The 21,986-nt window shown below is 49.7% G+C and overlaps 1 protein-coding gene across 1 annotated transcript in view; it reads left to right on the top strand.

Moving 5' to 3' along the window:
• Positions 1–1,393: 1,393 nt before the first annotated feature.
• Positions 1,394–21,986, top strand: part of LOC138259998 (solute carrier family 22 member 6-A-like) — an 850,707-nt gene continuing 830,114 nt past the window's right edge. Inside the window, exon 1 of the mRNA XM_069208044.1 lies at positions 1,394–1,798. Coding sequence (XP_069064145.1) covers positions 1,394–1,798 — 405 coding nt within the window. The remainder of the gene's footprint in view (positions 1,799–21,986) is intronic.

The following is a 21,986-nucleotide window of genomic DNA, read 5'->3' as shown; positions in this document are numbered from 1 at the left end:
CAAATTAATACCTTTATTTTTGGTAACACTGAGTATTGTTTTCACTTGTATATAAGTAGTGTGTAACAATAAGTGGTATTGCATGAGCTTTGCATGTCTCCTAGTTCAGCGTAAGCTGCTCTGCTATAGCTACCTCTATCAGCCTAAGCTGCTACAACACTACTACTTCACTAATAAGGGATAACTGGACCTGGTATAAGGTGTAAGTACCCAAGGCACTCACTACAAACCAGGCCAGCTTCCTACACACACAAGGTGGCCTTATGTGGCTTGATAAATCCCCCTTGCATGGCTTAAGTCAATGTAAAACTTTTATAAATATACCCCCCATTTTTTAGAAGATATACTGTCATGGAAAAACGGTGTCAGGAAATACAGAGAGAAAAAATAGGTAACCCCACCCACTGACGGACTTCACTGGTGAAACATAAGCTTTTCACACCCCTAATTTTGTTGCTGGTCTAGAGCAGCATTCACAAATGAACGCAGATCTATATAGGTGCCAGGCTTAAGGTCCCAAAGTACATTAAGATGAACATATGAACGCCTCCTCACTTTCAACATCATGCTGTTTACTTCTCAGTTCACCCCTTCCCCAGTCTTTGTCTCTGTTTTTTTAAACTAAAATGCTCCTTTGCCTATTGTACTTTATCCTCCATTAAGAAAGCTAATGTACAACTGGTACCTCCGTGGAAACGTCAGGACCCTTGTGAAGAGTAAAACATTAACTCATGATGTGACTGAGACTTCAAACTCTCCTGGAGAGACTTCTACAATGTTGTTTCTGAATGGTTTAGCAAGGTCCAACATACCCTTTACCAATGATAACAAATAATAACACTGCCACTTAACATTTAAGTGCCCATGAAGAGGAAGGGTTACATTGTAAATCAGATTTTAAGATGTAGCGGTCAAGGTGCATGCTTTGCGACACAGTAAATTAAGTTAATTACTGAAACCTCTGCCTAATCAGTTATGCACACTGTAGATGCTTCATCTATAATAGGTTTGAGTCGATGAAGGCGGAAACACCAGAGACTATTTGGCTGTAGTGCTAAGTGATTCTAGCAGAGGACCTGGACTCAGCCAGAAACTAATGTTCAGGCCTTCAAGAACTGCAAGAGAACCAAAACACCTGGCGAAAACCACGAGACAAAACTTTCCCTATTCTCTGGTGGATAAAAGTGTACATGAACATGGAGTAGTAAATTGGCTTGGTGTTGTTAAAAAGTCTCTGCTTGCAGCCCTGGGGTTTTCCTGAATTACAACCATCATATGATTTAATTCGGCTGCCAACTGCTCGTCAGTGTTTGGAGTTTTCAAGGTTTTGTCATCGGAGTCCTGTAGTAAGATTTTCCTGGGCAAAAAAAACTAAATCATTTGATTTACAGACATGGCTTTTGGTGACCTTCTGGATCACGTTGGAGGAATGGGACGTTTCCAGATCTTTCACGTTGCACTTCTTTCTATTCCAATTATGTTGACTTCAATCCACAATCTTGCACAGAACTTCTTGGCAGCAGTCCCTGAGCACTACTGCCATATTCACCAGGTTGCTAATAATGCAACATGGTACCTCAAGTATACCCAGAGCCTGAGCACTGAGGACCTTTTGAAGGTGTCCATCCCACTGGACAGTAATGGCGCACCAGAGCAGTGCCTGCGGTTCAGTGTGCTACAGTGGAATCTCTTGGCCCCCAATGCCACAATCACCAATAGGACTGCGATAAGTGTGGAGCCCTGCAAAGACGGGTGGACGTTCGACAGATCCGAGTTTAGCTCAACCATAGTCAGTCAGGTAAGAAATTAGGTACTCTCGGCAGCAGTTCGTGGTCACATATGGACATAAATCTCTGTTATCTAGTTGTTCCTTGTGGTGTTAGCTCAAATGTAATGAAATAAAATCATCACTATTTACAAGCTGCGGCACATCTTAAGGAATATGACTTGTGAAAGTTTTTTGTGAGTGTCTTTATCAGGCACCGACCATTCAAATCTGGTAATGGGACATAAATAACTTGTGAAAGAAAATGATAGGATCACAGTGGACAGAGAAAGGAAGAGTGATGGAGAGAGCACTTTGATATTCAATATATAGTCAGTATTTTATAAAGTGCGACTTGTCGCTTTCTATGGCTTCAGACCTCCGATGTTTACGATCAAGGGGTAGCTAGAAAAATTAAAATGCCCAAAACTTTGAATCAAACCTCTAATGACAGCGGGCGGGCGATGCAAATAAGCCCCACCTAGAATAGTTTTGTTCACCTTTGCATCATGTATTTGACCTTTCTTCCTCACACGCTGACATCCATTCATCTATATTTCCATCCTTTCAGTCTTCACTCACCACTCCATCCACCTATTTGTTCACTCAATCAACTTTTCACCCACATTTGTTTTCCATCTTTCTTTGCTTTATTATTCCATCTATCCAATATTTTCACCATTCCATCCATCTAATAACCATTTTGTTCACACATCAACCCATTCATCCTCCCATATCCATCCTCCACTCTTTCATCCATTTTTCCTTTTACCCACCCAGCCATCCATCCTTTCAATCATCCTTAGGCACTTCCGTCGATCCATCCTTTCTTCTTCCATCAAACATTGCTTCCCTCTTCCGCTCATTCTATTTGCTGCTCTCCGCCCTTTTTCGACATTTTAATAGTGTATTTCTTTGTCTCCTGGTTCACTTACCAACCCATTCATCCCGCACCTCGGCACTGCCCAGGTATATCCATTTCCTGCATGCATACATACAAACAAGGGACACCTACAAGACACAGCTTATCAGGCCATCAGAACCCCAACTGTAGCTGCGAAAGCGGGGGTGGGTAGTGGGTGGGGTGGGGGTGAGGGTAAAGATGCTGCTTTTTCAGATAACTAGTTAAAAAAAAACTGGCATAAATCAAAGCGTGACAACAGGTGTGGGGATCGCGGGATCAGGGTGGGAGTGGACACAAACAGGAGAATTTAAGAGAGAAAACCGATCTTTCTTTCTTAATTCTGTTTTTTTAATTTTCTATAATGACAGTAACAGTACTCATTCAAGCAAAGGCAGTTGCCTCCGCCCCACCACACACACAGGAGTCCCATTCAGATATATTGCACAGAATATGAGATGCGTCCGCAAGGAGAACACCTCTAAATAAAGATTGGATGCTCCGTGTATGTAGCCCCACATAAGTACTGAGCAGATTCCACAGTATTACAAGATGCCACCTTAGCCACCACTCCAATCGGTCTCTCCTGCTTGATCAAGGAGGACTGTTATTCAGGGGGTCAAGTATTTTTGTCAACATTTCAGCCCATTCCATCAGGCCTCCCGTGAATTTTCCGTCACGTTTTGTTCAGTGCCTACTTCTGTCTATGTCTTTGCCACTTCCCAAACTCAGAGGGCTGCGCTGTCACCCAATGAATCGATATATGAAGTTTTGCCAACACAGGCCGCCAGCGCTAACATGTGCAAACCTCATTGAATGCCCTTTATTGAAAGGAAGTGCCTACAGTAGACATTTTTGACTGATGCCTTCAGTCATCTGTAACAGACGGGTCCACACCTGGTCCCAAAAAATCACTCACCCCTGGGCAGCTCCAGAGAGCGTGTAAAAAAGGGGCCCCCAGTTCCCCACATCTCCCACACACAGCACTTCTGTGAGGATAAATCCGTGACAGTCTCATGTGTTGAGATACGTTTGATGTATAAAATGAAACTGGATTTGTTTAAATTGGGTGTTCGGGAAGCCCGCGTTTACCTGTTTGCAAGCTCTTCTCCAGTCACCAGCCCTCAGAAGCTTGGGGCAACCATCTGCCGATCTATGGTAGGCCATATCCATGTTTCCCTTTCTATCCTTCAGCAGTGCTTATGATAAGTGTTTGGTCGAACATCAAAACCCCCCTACTTCCAACAGCTGTTTGATAAACAATTTCTCTGAGTGGGCCTCAGGGAAAGTGGGCCAAATACATTTCATGGTATGCACTATGGTGCATATTTCAGGAATTGTCCGGGCCCCACACCAAACCATTTTTGATGGTGGGCTATGGAAAGAAATCTGCCATTCAAACAAGTCCCTTATAATATAACAGCCACATTTGTTCCCTAAAGGACATGTCTTTCTTTATGATCTGGAATGGTCTGGATATCCAGGAGAGGATGTCTACTGCAAACGGAGATCTCTCTTCAGCATCTGTACCGCTACTCTATGCCATAACTCGTCCATTTCCACACCAGGCAAGTCTGCTCCGTCAGGACTCCCCGTCTCCTAAAAGACAAATCCGACAATGTGTAGTCCCCATAGGAATGCGCCAGCAGGGACTGTTCCGAGTTAGGACCCTCCGCAAACCAATGTGTGACATTTTGCAGTTGGGCAGCCCCATAGTATAAAAAACAGATGTCGGACAACCTCAGGCCCACTCCAGCCAGGGCAGTTTCAATAATTGCATCTTCACTCTGTTTCGTTTTCCCGTCCAAACCAGAAAAAGAAACCTTCAAACAGTAAGATACTCTGCCAATATTTTTTTGATTCTGCCACTAAAAGAAGCCAAGACTGAAGATCTGGTAGCAAAAATGAACGCGTCAGGATATCAATACAGAAGTGCTTGGAATTTCACCATTTCCCACCAGCATAAAAGTATTTATTCATGAAGTGAGGAATGCCTGTATATGTTTATGTATAAGGGTATGCAATGGGGTCTACACTGCAAACCTAAACAGGTAGCAAAACATACTGTACAACCAAAGAACTAGAGGAAGGAGAAAAAAAGGGGAACTAACTCGGTATAGCATACAAACCGAAGAAGAGAAACGGGGGGAGTGGAGGTCCTAAGGCAGGGGAAACTGAGGGCTATACTTGAGTAATGTGGTGCTTCTTAAAGAGGTGGGTTTTAAATCCATTCTAATTTGCAGGAGTGATAGTAAAAGTCTGAGGTGATGGGAAATGCTATTGCAGGTCATTGTCAGTGTCGATTTAAGGATTTTTGTGGCCCGGGGCAAGACATATTTTGGGTGCCCCGTTCATAATTTTAGTGCCAAGTTTCTTTCTAATTGAGCCCCGCATGATGCAGAACAAACTTCCTAGGAAAAGGGTTTCAGACAAAAACAGAAGAAATATGTCTTTCCAGGGACCCCAAAATCCTTAAGATAACACTGGGAAAAGAGAGATAGATTCCGAGGTGGAGGTAGGCAGAAAGGAGAGGTGCTGATCCATGAAAACTGAGAGGTGACTAGATAAGGAGAAAATGTACTTTTCTTTGGGGCCCCTTGGAAGGCCCTGAGCAACTGCCCGCGCCTTCAAACGTCTCTGGCCAGTGGTATGCAAATGGAGATAGTATAATTTAAAATGTTTACATCTGGCACTTCTTGATTTTGAGACAATGCGTGGCTCCTTACGTTATAGTTACTAATAGATGCCAGTCGTTCACCAATATGACAGCACCAGGAAGTACTCTCTTCAGTGGGGTCAGCACTGAAACAGGAATGCAGGAGAAAAGGCTGTATTTCAAATTCAGGTTGGTCTGGACCAGGGCTTCAATTAGCATTCGGAATTTGTCCTACAATTACTTCAACAGAGCAAGCTCCTGCAATGCATTCTTCATAATAATATAACTGTGTGTCTTAAAATATGCCAGTTTTGAGGCTGAATCCAAATAATTTGTCATTAGTGAATAGCTGAAAAGCGTATCCACCTAGCAAAATACAGAATAGCAAGTCTTCGATTAGTGCTTGTTTTGCTATTTGTGCAGACAATAATTTCTTATTTGGTAAATGCTTGCTATCCCATTATGAACAAGAGCAAAATATATATTAAGTTCATAATCTTGAAAGACAGAACACAATGTAATTGTGACTTTCCAGGGTGGGATCGAGGGCCTGGAACTGCCAAAAGGAATGGTTGGTCTGATCAAGACATGAGAAAGTTGTCGCCTACTACTTGGATGTTTGTGATCCTAAGGATGCGTTAGGATCGGAACTGAAAAATGTTTGTAATCATTCTAGAAGTGATGCTCATCGATTTAGGAGTGTAGCTTGCTGAATATCTTTCTTTAATTTCCTTCTGGTGTGTAGCAAATGCATGATATCTTTGTAAGCGGTGATGTTGTCAGGCTCAAATTTGATTTCTTCTAGAATGTTATGATATCATCAGTTTAAGCCAGTGGGGAAGGTTTCAAGTACTTACTGGTAGTTTCAAGTTTATTATTTATTATGTTACGGAACTCCACTGGAGGTCCACATAAGACAATACATATTTATGAAGAACCATAGAAAAAATAAAAGGATTAAACTTTCCTAGACAGTGGTTAAATTAATACAGTGTTAAATAGCACTTAAAATAATTAAAAACTCTAACACAAAACATTTCATTTGGCGGAATAAGGAGAGCATGTGATAACTCAGAAGCGGTATTGAAGGAAAAAGTGAAACAAATAGGGTGCAGCCACCTGCGGTGATGAAGCGTTAAGGCTGGGCAAATTAGTACAACATGTTTAAAATCTTGGGCGCCGCTATGGCAAAGATTACAATCAGCAGAGGAACTGAACTATCTAGCCTGTAATGTCTTGAGGGGACGCATCCCCTGTCACAGCAGGAGCCACAATCGTCTCACCCCATGGGGCATGTTCCAGATGAGGTAGGGCTGTGTAACCCTCAGCCTTAAGGTATCAGATATAATGTGAAAACTCTGCCTTTGTACGCAAGCCTGGCTGTCCTGGTGGAAACATGTCGCCCAAGTTGTGTCCTGAGTGTGGATTCGATCAATGCTGGAGAGAGAGTGAAAATTACAGAAGAATCTAATTGCAGAAGATCTATGGCGTATAGAAAATTCCTGCAGATGGTATATTTTGCTCTTTGGCCGGCTAATATTTCTTTTTTTTACAAGTGACCGCAATGAGTCATCACTGAACGTCATCAGGCTAACCATTGAGCGAAGTACTGCGGCCAGACCTTGTAATCATTCAAGAAGTGATGCCCATTGATTTAGGAATGCAGCTTGCTGAATATCTTTCTTTAATTTCCTTCTGGTGTGTAGCAAATGCATGATATCCTTGTAAGTGGTGATGCTGTCAGGGTCAAATTTGATTTCTTCTAGAATGTTAGGATATCACCAGTTTTAAGTCAGTTGGGAGGTTTCAAGTGCTTACTGGTAATCTTCATTACCCCGATTCACAGTCCTCTTTGTCCCAGTCATTACCTTTTGGAGATGTCTTCAAGTCCCAATCCATATCCCAAAAAGGTAAGGACTGGGGCAAGGAGGACAGATGAAGGGGTAAATATGTTTTGAAATTTGTTTTATGTACTGCAAAGATTTCCCTAGGGCATTAGAGTTTTTTCCATGAGCACCAGATTACAGTACACTAGGTCAGGTACTGATTTTTAATTTAAACACAGAGACATTAAGGGACAGTTTTATCAAGGGCTTGCATTGCCCTTGAGCCACCTGAGGTGATGCAATGGCAACGCAAGCCCTTAATTGAGATTTACTATGCTATGCAGAGCCACCTCACGCAGCATAGTAAATCTGGAGTAAAGGAAGGCAGCGCAAGTCTCTACCTTGCATTATTCTGGCCTGGGAAGGCATTCCATGGGTGGAGCAAGGGTGTTCCCACACATCCACCCATGGTTTTTGGCACATTCTCAGAGTCACTAACACTAGTAAACCTGGGAATGAGTCAAAATAGTATTGCCTTTTTAGGCGTAAAATGTTTCTCCTCATTCTTAGCTATTTCTAAGTTTGCTTCATTCTGCAGCACATTGAAAAAGAGGAAAGGCCTCAGTGGGTTGGTTTTTGCAGGAAGCTGTATCTTCTTGCACAAGCATAATCCTTGGTGTAACGCAGGAACCATGGCGCAGGGTGCCTGCGTTGGCACTACGCTGCATGCAGTGTGCCAGCCCTGGGGGGACACAGGAATGTATCGTCTTATTAGACACAAGTCTGTGGGGGCTTACTACATTCTTCATGCATAAGGAATTACAGCGTTCATCAAAATCTTCACTGGATTTCTGCAAACAGTCAGTCGGATTCAACAAAGGCTGATAAGTCATTAAGCAATAAGCCTTGAACAGGAAGATCATTCTACCATATACTAATCCAGTATCCCAGTAATTGGAGGCATAGTTACAGAACAAGGAAATAACGTTGTGGTGTCATCCAGTACAGAAGTATAGGTCTGATGTTCTGCAGGAGGATACTATGCAGGACACAAACATATCATTCATATGGGCAAAAAAGAAAACTATTTCTAACTTTATTAGGGGGCCGTTGTCTCCTCTAGGTATTACTCCATACATAATTTTTCACTCGACATGAGCATATTAACCTCCACCAATTGTAACCCAATTTCAGGATCAATCACCGGGTGAGAGCCGGGGGCGGCGTCTGTGCATGTTCTCCTGAGCCTTCGCTCACCTCATGCTTCCAGTATGACACAAATGGAGCTGAACCTGATTTCCAGTACATTGTGATTGTAGTATGGCCAAATCCATTAATCGGTTTATTGTCTTGGAATTTTTAGGGCGCAACCCAATACCAAGGAGACATATGTCAGATGGATAAAGATTTATTCTGCCTGTCACTGTTACCATGAAGACAATCGATTGTCACCAAACAGACTAATGGTCACGCTTTGCCATACCACATTATAAAAGTCTGCACTGTCCCAGCTGCATCTGGGACAGTGTGTGTGTGACGGGCCTTTTATTTTTCCAGCTATCTTAAATGTTATATAAGTCTTGTGGCGGTAACTGAATTGAAAGAGTTGAAAGCATATATTACGCAAAAATCCTGCAAATTGTTACTATCGTTATCCCAGTCCCTCTCACCAACACTATTCCCTAGGTTCACCTCCAATTTCAGTCTGACCTCTTCATGTGTTGTTTGTCCAAGATTACAAATGGCTCCCTACAAATGTGTGATTATCCCCTAGCCCCACCCAAACTTCGTAGCAAGTGCAGTGACAGGTGGGTCAGGGGTTCTGAACCTCTGGAGCCCCATGCATACTGTACTATAAGAGCCAGATGTGCATGCATCAGAACTGCCTTATTGGAATGTCAGATGATTGCCTGGTCTTTTGAAGGTGGTAGCGTTTCACCCTGAAGCAGGTTCCCAACCAAAGGAAGGCCTGTCTTAACCCGCAGGGGTTTATGAGTCTGCTACATCAGTACGTGGAAGCCAGTCCTGCACAATTAAAGGTGCTCTGGTTTGTATTGTTGCTACAATAAGGGCTAAGCTCCAATACTAGGAGGTGGCTATAGAATGCAGTGCAGCAGTTTTAGAGGTATCACTCTGTGGTCCTCTTATCCTAAATGACAAAATCTGTGAACAGCGGTTGCACAGTTCTGGGCAGATATTTTGTTCTTCTGTTTGTGCCAGGGGAAGTCAGCATTCCAGTCACTGTAGCTGTGTTGAAACGAAGGATTCAAAGTATGGGGCTATCAAGCCTCCTCTATTGTAGGGATTATGGCCCTTATTACAACCCTGGCGGTCGGTGATAAAGCGGCAGTAATACCGCCAACAGGCCGGCGGTAAAAAAAATGGAATTATGACCACGGCAGAAACTGCCCAAACAGACAGCCACTTTAACACACCGACCGCCACAGTGGTAGCAACAAGCACTGCGGTGGTAACTGCCAACAGCCAGGCGGAAGAAAATGTACCGCCCACACTATTACAACAGGCCTATCGGCCACCTTTTCCACGGTGATACCAACGACATCAAAAGCATGGTGGAAACAGTACACAGAAGGCAAAGGACTCACGTCTGGAGACTCAAGGAAGAACCACAACGCCATGGAGCCCGAGTTGCACATCTTCCCCATGCTTGTATACCTCCTCATGCATTACGAACAGCAATGCCGGCGAAGACGGCCACAGTGAGCACTGCCGCCTAGCATACAAGGGAGGAGGGAGTAAAAAGAGTGACACACACGCAACATCCCCACCCTCAACACCAAACATACAAACAGATGCAATAACATCACATATTCACCCCGTACCACTCAAGAATAATGCAAGGACAAAAGGAATTGATTAAAGTGAGTGTAATAAGACAAAATAGTAGAAAGTTGTGCTTCAAAATCAAAACAGTATATTTATATATACAAATGGAGGGACACTGGCCAGTCCTCAATGTCTGTGGGCCACAGGGCCACAGGGCCACAGGGCCACATCACATAGGCCAAGGCCCCACTTGACTCCTGCAACAACACAGAGAGAACACTACAGGGGCATCAGGTCGAAAATACACAGGCACCTCAGGGGGACGGGGAAGGGGGGCACCTCAGCTGGAAGATGGTACCACACCACTGGTCCTGGAGGGGGCTACATTCCCTGTGCAATGTCCTGGGGAATTCAAGGTCACAGTCTCGCAAGTGGGTGGTTTGCCCACTGCTTGGTCTTGGGGAGTGCAAAGCCACAGTCTCTCAAGTGGGTGGTTTGCCCACTGCTTGATCCTGGGGAGTGCAAAGCCACAGTCTCTCAAGTGGGTGGTTTGCTCACTGCTTGGTCCTGGAGAGTGCAAATCCACAGTCTCTCAAGTGGGTGGTTTGCCTACTGCTTGGTCCTGGGGAGTGCAAGGCCATAGTCTCTCAAGTGGGTTGTTTGCCCACTGCTTGATCCTGGGGAGTGCAAAGCCACAGTCACTCAAGTGGGTGGTTTGCCCACTGCTTGGTCCTAGGGAGTGCAAGGCCACAGTCTCTCTAATGGATAACTTCTCCACTGGTTCTGGAGGGGGCCTTGTGCCCTGTGTGCTTCAACCAAGCAAATAGGGGGTGAGTGGGTGGCTTGTCCACTGGTTCTGGAGGGGGCCTTGTGCCCTGTGTGCTTCATCCTGGCAAGGAGGGGGTGAGTGGATGGCTTCTTCCACTGGTTCTGGAGGGGGCCTTGTGCCCTGTGATGCAGCACTTGGGGAGTGCAAGGTCACAGTCTCTCTCCTGGGTGTCATACCTACAGGAATTGCAGGGTCCAGGACACATTACAGCCCATGGAGGCAGGACTACACACTTCCCGCCGGCAGTGATGGCTGCTCATTGGTGGCAGTGGCCGTGCTGGTGGCAGTGCTGGCAGTGGTCGGGGGAGGCTCCAGTCCTTCCTCTGCAGCCTTGGACGGCTGCCCACTGGGGCTGCTGTCAGTGGTGCTGGTGGCGGTGCTGGTGGCGGTGCTGGTGGCGGGGATGCCAGTGGTGGGGGGAGGGTCCAGCCCTTGCCCTTCCCCTTGGCAGGAGGTGGTGCCTCCTTGCCCTTCCCCTTGGCAGCTGGTGGTGCCTCCTTGCCCTTCCCTTTGGCAGCTGGTGCAGGCACAGTGTCAGTTCTGATGGCTGGTTCCCTGGAGCGTCTCACACCTGCAGTAGCTGCCAACACTACTGTGGCAGTGGACTGGGTGGCTGAGGTGCTCGCCTGGGTTCTGACCACCCTGGCCTGACATGAAGGATGGGGGAGGGGTAGGGAAGAGGTCAACAGCAGAGAGGAAAAGCTTCTTAGAGACACTGGGGCGGGAAGAGGGTGAAGGTTTGGGAGTGGAGGAAGAGGGAGTGGTTTAGGAGGTGTCTGTCTGCTGTGTATGGGCTGGAGGCTGTTGTGAGGTGGATGGCTGTTGGATGTCTGAGTGCTTGCGTTTGTGTACTTTGGGAGGAGGGGGCACAGACACAGGGGACATGTGCATGAATGTGGGGGTGGTCACTGCCAGTGAGGGGCGTGTAGTGATAGGCGTGATGGTGATGGGGGTAGTGGATGAGGATGTAGTGCATGCAGGTGGGAGTGAAGATGCTACTGGGAGGGTGGTGGATGAGGAGGAGGAGGAGGACACAGTGGAGGCAGTGGATGTAGGTATGTCTGCATTTGGATGGTGTTTGTGTAAGTGCCTGTGGGATGATGTGTGGTGCTTGTGTTCGCCTGAGCCACTCCTGTGTGTTGTCTTGGGTGCATGCTGGTCTGAATGTGTGCTTGGGATAGGTTGGGGTTGAGGGGAATGGGACTGGGTAGAGGAAGTTGGAGGAGGGAGGCTAGAGACAGGGACAATGGCTGCCATCAGGGAGGAGGCCAGAGCCTGGATTGATCTCTGTTGGGCCTCCATGCCAGAGTGAATGCCCTCCAGGAATGCATTTGTTTGTTGCAAATGGGCTGCCAGCCCCTGGATGGCATTCACCATGGTTGACTGTCCAACAAAGATGGATCGCAGGAGGTCAATAGCCTCCTCACTCAGGGCAGCAGGGCTAACTGGGGCAGGGCCTGAGGTGCCTGGGGCGAAGGAGATGCCTGCCCTCCGGGGTGAGCGGGCATGAGAAACACGCTGAGGGGCTGCTGGGAGGGCAGTGCTGGTACGGGGGTGACAGCTGTACCTGTAGTTGGGGTGGGCACAGAGGTGTCCGCCACCACCAGGGAGCTTCCATCGGAGGAGGTATCACTGTTCGAACTGTCCCCTCCTGTCTCCACCGTGGTGCTCCCCTCGCCCTCCGTCCCACTGGTGCCCTCACCGTCATTGGATTCGGCCTCCTGGGCCCTGTGGGATGCAGCTCCCTCCGTCGCCGGTGCCTCTGCTCCTCTGCCAGATGATGCTAATGCACATAAGTACAGGGTGACACAACGAAAAGGTGGGGGAAGAGACAAAGCATACACTTGGTCAATGTCTGCTCCAACATCACCATTGGCGTACATGACATACACAAACACAGGGAACAGCCCTACGCACTAGGCAAAGAACTACCAGTCATCATGCTAGTCACCAGCCAATGGACATGAATACCTAATGCCAATAGCAGCATACCTGACACACACAGACCCCTGCCTAGTAGTGGATGCCTACTAGCTTGGTCAGAGGTGGTGTTCAGCAGCCCCTGCCCAACATGGGACCTACCCTGCAATGTCCGCCCTGGCCTAGGGGCACCCACAGGCCCACATCCCCCACCCAGAGACCACCCCACCACGTGCAAGTAGTGTATTGGGAAACTGTACACACCCCCTTGTAGCTGCTGTAATGCCCTTAAGCACCCATCTAGCTCTGGATAGGCCACCGCCGGTATGCAGGCCATCAGGGGTGTCAGGGTTCGACGGGCACCCCTTCCTTGTGGGGAGGCCATCCTCAGCTCTGCCTCTGCTGTCTTCCTTGCCCAGCGTCTCAGGTCCTCCCACTGTTTGCGACAGTGGGTTCTCCACCTGCCGTAGACCACCAGGGACCCCATGTCCTTGGCGATGGCACGCCATATACTCTTTTTCTGATGGGCGCTGACCTGCAGGAAAAGAAACATAGAAAAAGTTATCAGTCACACTGTCCGGCCTGTTACACTTATGGCCCTCACATCCCCTTATGAACAGGTATTGCCCACCATACAACCATCACGCTGCCCAGAACCATTCCACCAACCCCCCCCACACGTGGCCCTCACACACAGCACTCAATGCATCCATGCCCCTTACATCGTGATCACAGTGTACTCACCTGTTGGTCTGGAGGCCCATACAGCATTCGGTACTGGGGTAGGACCACATTCACCAGTCTCTCCAAATCGGTAGCGGTGAAGGCAGGGGCCTTTTCCCCAGTAACACGAGCCATGGTCGTTTCCAGAAAACAGGTCACAGCAGCACTTGCAGTGTAGGTTCTCTCCTGTTGAAGGTCAGGTAGCAAGTGGGTGAACAGATAGAAAATGGTGGTCACGTCCACGGTGATGCGTACCGTCACCAACGGCGTACATCACCATTGGCCAATGTAACCCATAGGGCCCAATGACAACCAATGAGGAGCTGTACAGCGGTACTCGACCGTCTACTGCAACAGCGCACAACGTCAGCGGCATTACCTCATTTCCACATGTCCATCCACATAGGACAGGAGGATGCCATTTCAGGGGGGACAGCCCATGGCACCTAACTGCATCACAGTACACATAGGCACCATTTGGGCCTATCCACACAAAATACTGTTACAGTCACAACATGCAATGCAGTGTAGTGTTTGGAAATGTGGAATACTGACCAGCTGCTCACCGTTTTGCCCCCTAGATTACAACCGCTGTGGATGAATAGGATATGGAGACATCCCCCGTGTACAGACCCCTCGTGGACTTGGCAACTATAGAGGAGAGGCACATTATCCTCACCCATAGACTGGACAGGGCCACAATCACAGAGCTGTGTGCCCAATTGGAGCCTGACCTGATATCTGCTATCCGTCAGCCCACTGGGATCCCCCCTCTTGTGCAAGTCCTATCTGTGCTCCATTTCTTGGCAAGTGGCTCCTTCCAAGTTTCATTGGGCTTGGCAGCAGTAACGTCTCAGCCAATGTTTTCAATAGTGCTCACCAGAGTGTTGTCTGCCCTGATTAAACACATGCGCTGCTACATTGTTTTCCCACAGGTGGAGGATTTGGCCACAGTGAAAGCTGACTTCTATGCAATGGGACATATCCCCAACATTATTGTGGCTATCGATGGTACACATATTGCATTTGTCCCCCCCCCGGAGAAATGAACAGGTGGTCAGAAATCTAAAAAGCTTTCACTCGATGGATGTGCAGATAGTGTGCCTGGTGGACCAGTACATCTCCCATGTCAATGCAAAGTATCCTGGCTCTGTGCAAAATGCCTTTATCCTGAGGAATAGCAGCATCCCATATGTGATGGCTCAACTCCAGAGGCACCGGGTGTGGCTAATAGGGGAGCCATGGTTCCCGCCCAGTGTACGTTGGTGTATGGGTATGGTGTGGGCCCTAAGGGTTAGTGTGTGTCTAACAGTTGTCCCTCGATATTTGCAGGTGATTCTGGTTATCCCAACCTCTCATGGCTACTGACCCCTGTGAGGAATCCCAGTACAAGGGCAGAGGAACGTTACAATGAGGTACATGGGCGAACAAGAAGAATAATAGAGAAGACATTCGGCCTCCTGAAGGCCAGGTTTCATTGCCTCCATCTAACAGGAGGATCCCTGTACTACTCACCCAAGAAGGTGTGCCAGATCATCGTGGCATGCTGCATGTTGCATAACCTTGCCTTTTCTGCAGGAGGATGAGGCTGGAGATGGTCGTGTGGCAGTAGTGGACCCTGTGGACAGTGAAGATGAGGAGGCAGAGGATGAGGACAACAGAACAGCTATTATACGACAGGACTTCCAGTGACACACAGGTAAGACACTGTAACTTCACTTTGCATTGACAGTTTTGTGTTTGACATTGCACATGGCAGGCAGATCCTCCCAATTCTATGGCCACTTACTGTACCCTTTGGCATCTCTATTTTCAGATATCTGTGCCCCACTCTGGCGCCTAGTGTGCCGACTGTAGCCAACTACAGGTCATTCCTGCATTTACATCCCCACAGGTCCCCCACACAATGTCACCGGAGAGGAGGTGCCAGCAACATTCACTCCCCCCACAGAAGAAGCCCACAGTGATGACAGCAGCTCTGCACGCCTGGATCAGGATGACCAACCTGGCCCATCAGGGACCTCTGGACAGTCGGTTACCCAATCACAGTCCCATACCACCAGAGAGCCTCCCCCTCAGGAAACACCAGCACAGCACCCACCCAGCGGGCCCATATCACTGTCCCCAGGACACGTCAATCAGCAGTGTGTCCACCACTACAGGGACCCCAGGCAACCCCACAAAAACAGGATGATCAGGGAACTGAGGTCAGTGGCAGTGGGCACACTGTTCAAGGGATAGAGGCACAGGACAACAGGGAAGCTGGGAGGACTGCTGTGCGATAGGGGGAGGACAGGCCCAGGGGCACGAGGCACTCACCAACATCCTGGGAGAATTCCACCATTCCCAGGAGACCATGGGCCAGATACTGGCCAAGTTGCAGGAGACCCAGCAGCTGCAGCAGGGACAGTACCTGGGGATCAGGGAGGACCTGAGGGACATCCACACCACCCTGGTCACCATTGCAGGGGTGCTGGCAGACATGGCCAACACCATGAGGGAGGCAGTGGCACACCAACGGGCCCCTGACACTAGCCACACTGATGAACAGCCTTCCACCTCCGCTGACGCTAGTGGACAGGAGGCCCCGCCACAGGAACAACAGGCCACCAGCACCCCACCCCCTGCAGAAGGAGAACCACCGCACAAATGGGCCCTGCGATCCAGGCAGAAGCCAGAGAACATTGCCAAGACCCCCGCCAGGAAATAAGACTCTCCTGAATGTCACTCTTGTGTCCCACTCTGTCACCCTGTCCACCTTGAACTGCTATTGCTCCCCTTCCTATGCCCCCTTGGACAATGCACCTGTGAAACAAATAGACTGGACCCTATCCTAGACTTTCCTCCACCATCACCCAAGCCCATTGCACATCCCCATTTACTTTGCAGCACTGAAATAAACACCCTTGGAAAAAACAAGTATGAAGTATGTCATATGATTTTAAGATGTAGTTTTTTAACACTCATTAAACATTGCGAATAGACTGTAACAGTGATGTATACATACCTATTACCTGCAATGTACTGCAGTCAATACACCAGGAGCCACAGGAGGGCACAAATATCTGCAAATATCTGCAAATAGACATGTTAAAGGGTACAATTAGTGACCCTTGTAGTGTGAACAGCAGCCAGCCAGAGATAAAATCACTTCACAAAGCAGCAAATGGAAGGTGAGGTTACAGTGTCTTACCTGTGTGTCACTGGAAGTACTGTTGTATTATAGTTTTTCTGTTGTCCACATCCTCTTCCTCTGCCTCCTCTTCGTCACTGTCCACCGGCTCCACCGCTGCCACATGACCATCTCCAGCCTCCTCTTCCTCCTCTCAAGGCCAGGTTGTGCAACATGCAACATGCAACTAGGATCTGGCAGACCTTCTTGGGTGAGTAGCACAGGGATCCACCAGTTAGATGGAGGCACTTGAACCTGGCCTTCAGGAGGCCAAAGGTGCACTCATTGATCCTCCTTGCTCGCCATTGTGCCTCATTGTAATGTTCTTCTGCCCTTGTCCTGGGATTCCTCACTGGGGTCAGTAGCCATGAGAGGTTGGGGTAACCAGAGTCACCTGTAAGTATCGAGAGATACCTGTTAGCCAGACACTCACCCTTAGGGCCAACGCCACACCCATATACCAACATACACTGGGTGGGGACCATGGGCTCGCCAATAAACCACACACTGTGCCTCTGGAGTTGAGCTATTACATATGGGATGCTGCTATTCCTCAGGATAAAGGCACCATGCACAGACCCAGGATATGTTGCATTCACATGGGAGATGTACTGGTCCGCCGGGCACACTATCTGCACATTCATAGAGTGATAGCTCTTTCGATTTCTGTACACCTGTTGATTTCTCCGGGGGGGGGGGACAAAGGCAATATGTGTACCATCAATAGCACCAATGATGTTTGGGATATGCCCCAGTGCATAGAAGTCAGCCTTCACTGTGGCCAAATCCTCCACCTGGGGGAAAACGATGTAGCTGCGCATGTGTTTCATCAAGGCAGACAACACTCTGCTCAGCACGTTTGAGAACATAGGCTGTGACATCCCTGCTGCCATGGCCACTGTTGCTTGGAAGGAGCCACTTGCCAAGAAATGGATCACTGATAGGACTTGCCTAAGAGGGGGGATCCCAGTGGGGTGACGTATAGCAGAAATCAGATCTGGCTCCAAGTGGGCACACAGCTCTTGGATTGTGGCCCTATCAAGTCTGTAGGTGAGGATAATGTGCCTGTCCTCCATTGTTGCCAAGTCCACCAGGGGTCTGTACACAGGGGGACGTCTCCATCTCCTATTCACCCGCAGCAGTTGAACTCTAGGGGGAAAAACGGTGAGCAGATGGTCATATCCAAACATATCCTCAGAGTAAAATGCCTTGCATGTTCTGACAGAAACAGTACGTGAACGTGTAATTCTGTAAATGTGCCTATGTCTGCGGTGACGCAGTTAGGTGCAATGGCCTGCCCCCCCCATGAAAGGTCGGATGCCTGACCTGTGTGGAGGGACAAGTGGAAATGAGGTATTTTGCTGACGTTGTGCGCCAATGGTGATGTACGCCGGCGGTGACGGTACACACCGCCGTGGACGTGACCACCATTTTCTATCTGGTCACTCACTTGCTACCTGACCTTCAACAGGAGAGAACCTACACTGCAAGTGCTGCTGTGACCTGGGTCTGGAAGAGACCACAGCTCAAGTGTCTGGGGAAAGGGCCCCTGCCTTCACTTCTGAGGAGTTGGAGAGGCTGGTGGATGGGGTCCTACCCCAGTACTGTTTACTTGATGGTCCTCCAGAGCAACAGGTGAGTACACTGTGAGCACGATGCATGGGGCATGAATGCATGGAGTGCTGTGTGTGTGAGACTTGCGTAAGGGGGGGTGGCTAAGGGGTCCTGGGCAGAGTGCTGCATGTAGGGTGATCAATGTATGTGTGTAAGGGGATGGGAGGGACATGGTTGGCCATGAGTGCAACAGTCCGTACGGTATGACTAATACCTTTTGTTGAGGTATCTTTTTCTGCAGGTCAGCGCCCATCAGAAAAAGGGTATTTGGCGTGCCATCATCAAGGAGGTGTGGACCCTGGGGGTCTTTGACAGGCAGAGCACCCTCTGTCACGAACGGTGGGAGGACCTGCACCGCTGGGCAAGGAAGATGGCGGAGGCCCAGCTGGGGATGGCCTCCCAATGAGGAAGGGGTGCCCGTCATACCCTGACCCACCTAATGTTCTGCATCTTGACGGTGGCCTATCTGGAGTTGGCCACAAGGGGGTGAGTACAGTTTTAGAATCAGAAAATAGCAGGTGTTGAGGTGTTATCTGGGTGGGGGATGTGGGTCTGTGGCTGCCCCTAGGCCTAGGTTCCATGAAGAGCAGGGTCTGATGCACTTCAACCCCAAATATGCTAGTGGACATCTACTACTGGGCAGGGTCCTGTAGGTTTCAGCTGTGCTACTATTGGCGTTAGGCATTGTACTCCATGGCCTGGTGACTAGCATTGTAACTGGTAGTGCATGGCCTAGTGCATAGGGCTGTTCCCTGTGTGTAGTGTGCGCCAACGGTGGTGTTTTTGCTGGCATTGACCAAGTGTTTCCTCTGTCTCCCCCCCTTTTTGTTTTGTCACCCTGTCCTTGTGTGCATTAGCATCATCTGGCGGAGGAATAGAGGCACCGGCGACAGAGGGAGTTGCATCCCACATGGTCCATGAGGCCGAATCCACCGACGGTGAGCGCACCAGTGGGACAGAGGGCGAGGGGAGCACCATGGCGGAGACAGGAGGGAACAGTTCAGACAGCGATACCTCCTCCGGTGGAAGCTCCCTGGTGTTGGCGGACACCTCTGTGCCCACTGCAACTACAGGTACAGCCACCAACCCCTGTACCAGCACTGCCCTCCCAGCAGCCCCTCAGTGTGTTTCCTGTGCCCGCTCACCCAGGAGGGTGGGCATCTCCTTCGCCCCAGGCACCTCAGGTCCTGCCCCAGTCAGCTCTGCTGCCCTCACTGAGGAGTCTATTGACCTCCTGCGATCCATCTCTGTTGGGCAGTCAACCATAGTGAATGCCATCCAGGGTCTGGCAGGGCATTTGCAACAAATGAATGCATTCCTGGAGGGCATTCACTCTGGCATGGCGGCCCAACGGAGATCATTCCAAGCTCTGGCCAAGTCACTGATGGCAGCCATTGTCCCTGTCTCTAGCCTCCCACCTTCCAACTTCCTCTACCCAGTCCCATTCCCCTCAACCCCAGCCTATCCCAAGCACACCTTCAGACCAGCATGCACCCAAATCAACACACAGAAGTGGCTCAGGCAAACACAAGCACCACACTTCATCCCACAGGCACTCACACAAGCACCATCCTGATGCAGACACACCACCATCCACTGCCCTCACTGTGTCCCCCTCCTTCTCGTCATCCACCACCCTCCCAGTAGCGTCTCCACTCACACCTGCATGCACTACGTCCTAATCCACTACCTCAATCACTAGCACGCCTATCACTACACGCCCCTCACTGGCAGTCACCACCCCCACATCCATGCACATGTCCCCTGTGTCCTCTCCCACTGTGTCTGTGCCCCCTCCTCCCAAAGTACACAAATGTAAGCACTCAGGCACCCAACAGCCATCCACCTCACGACAGCATCCAGCCCATGCTCCTGCACCTAAACACCGCAGACAGACACCTTCTACCACCACTCCCTCTTCCTCCACTCCCAAACCTTCACCCTCTTCCTAGCCCAATTTCCCAAAGAAGCTTTTCCTCTCCACCCTTTGACCTCTTCCCTGCCCCTCCCCCCCGTCCTTCACTTCGGGCGAGGTGGTCAGGACCCAGGCTAGCACCTCAGCCACCCAGGCCACAGCCACTGTCGTTTCTGCAACCACTGGAGTTTTGAGAGGCTCAGTGAAGACACCCGTCCACACTGCCAGTGTGCCTGCACCAGCTGCCAAGGGCAAAAGGGAGCACCTGCTGGCAAATCCACAAAGGCACCACCAGCTGGCAGAAACATGGAGGCACCAACAGCTGGCAGAAGCAAGGAGGCACCACGAGCTGCCAGATGCAAGGAGACACCACCAGCTGCCAAGGGCAGGAAGGAAACACCAGCTTCCAAGGTCATTGACAAAGGCACAGATGCCGCAGACAGGATGGATATTGAGCCTGGTCCTGGAGCAGCATAACAAACACCAGCCTAGGCACTTCAGCTTTCCGAGGCTGTGGGAGAAGGCCTGGAGCCTTCCCCCACCACAGACAGCACTTCCACCTGCACGGCCGCCAGCACCACTAGTAGCAGCAGCAGCAGTGGGAATCTGTCCGAGGATGCGGGAGAAGGGCTGGAGCCTCCACCCACTACAGGCAGCACCTCCACCTGCACCGCAAGCAGCACCACTGCCAGCAGCAGCAGCAGCCAAAGTGGGCAGCAGACTGAGGCTGCGGGAGAAGAGCTGGAGCCTCCCCCACCACAGGCAGCACCGCCGCCAGCACCTCCACTGCAACCCCTGAGCAGCCGTTATTGCTGGCGGGCAGTGTGTAGTCGTGCCTCCATGGGCTGTAGTGCGTCCTGGTCCCTGCAATGAATGTAGGTGTGACACCCAGGTAAGAGACTGTGACCTTGCACGATCCATGATCTGCATCACAGGGCACAAGGCCCCTTCCAGAACCAGTGGAAGAAGGCATCCACTGACCGCATCCTTGCCAGGATGAAGCACACTGGGCACAAGGCCCACTCCAGAACCAGTGGAAGAAGGTATCCACTCACACCCTCATGCCAGGATGAAGCACACTGGGACCAAGGCCCCCTCCAGAACCAGTGGAAGAAGGCATCCACTCACTCCCTCCTTGCCAGGATGAAGCACACTGGGCACAAGGCCCCCTCCAGAACCAGAGGAAGAAGGCATCCACTCACCCACTCCTTGCCAGGATGAGGCACACTGGGCACAAGGCCCCCTCCAGAACCAGTGGAAGAAGGCATCCATTCATCCCCTCCTTGCCAGGATGAAGTACACTGGTCCAAAGGCCCCCTCCAGGACCAGTGGAGAAGTCACCCACTAGAGAGACTGTGGCTTTGCACTCCCCAGGACCAAGCAGTGGGCAAACCACCCACTAGAGAGACTGTGGCTTTACACTCCGCAGGACCAAGCAGTGGGCAAACCACCCACTAGAGAGACTATGGCTTTGCACTACCCAGGACCAAGCAGTGGGCAGACCACCCATTAGAGAGACTGTGGCTTTGCACTCCCCTGGACCAGGCAGTGGGCAAACCACCCACTTGAGAGACTGTGGCTTTGCACTCCCTAGGACATCACAGAGGGCATGTAGCACCCTCCAAGAGCAGTGGTGTTGTGCCATCTTCCGGCTGAGGTGCCCCCTTCCCCCTGAGGTGCCTGTGTATTTTCGACCTGATGCCCCAGCAGGGTTCTCTCCATATTGAGGCAGGAGTCACGTGGGGCCTTGGTCTCTGTGATATGGCCCTGTGGGCCACAGACAATTTGGACTGGGCAGTGTCCCTTCATTTGTATATATTGTAGATACTGTTTTGTGCTTTGAGGACGTATTTATTGAAATGTATATTATTACACTGA

Source organism: Pleurodeles waltl, chromosome 9 (assembly GCF_031143425.1).
Source record: "Pleurodeles waltl isolate 20211129_DDA chromosome 9, aPleWal1.hap1.20221129, whole genome shotgun sequence".
Lineage (NCBI taxonomy): Eukaryota > Metazoa > Chordata > Amphibia > Caudata > Salamandridae > Pleurodeles > Pleurodeles waltl.
Note: the sequence above shows the minus strand (reverse complement) of the source record. Positions and strands in the feature narration are given on the sequence as shown.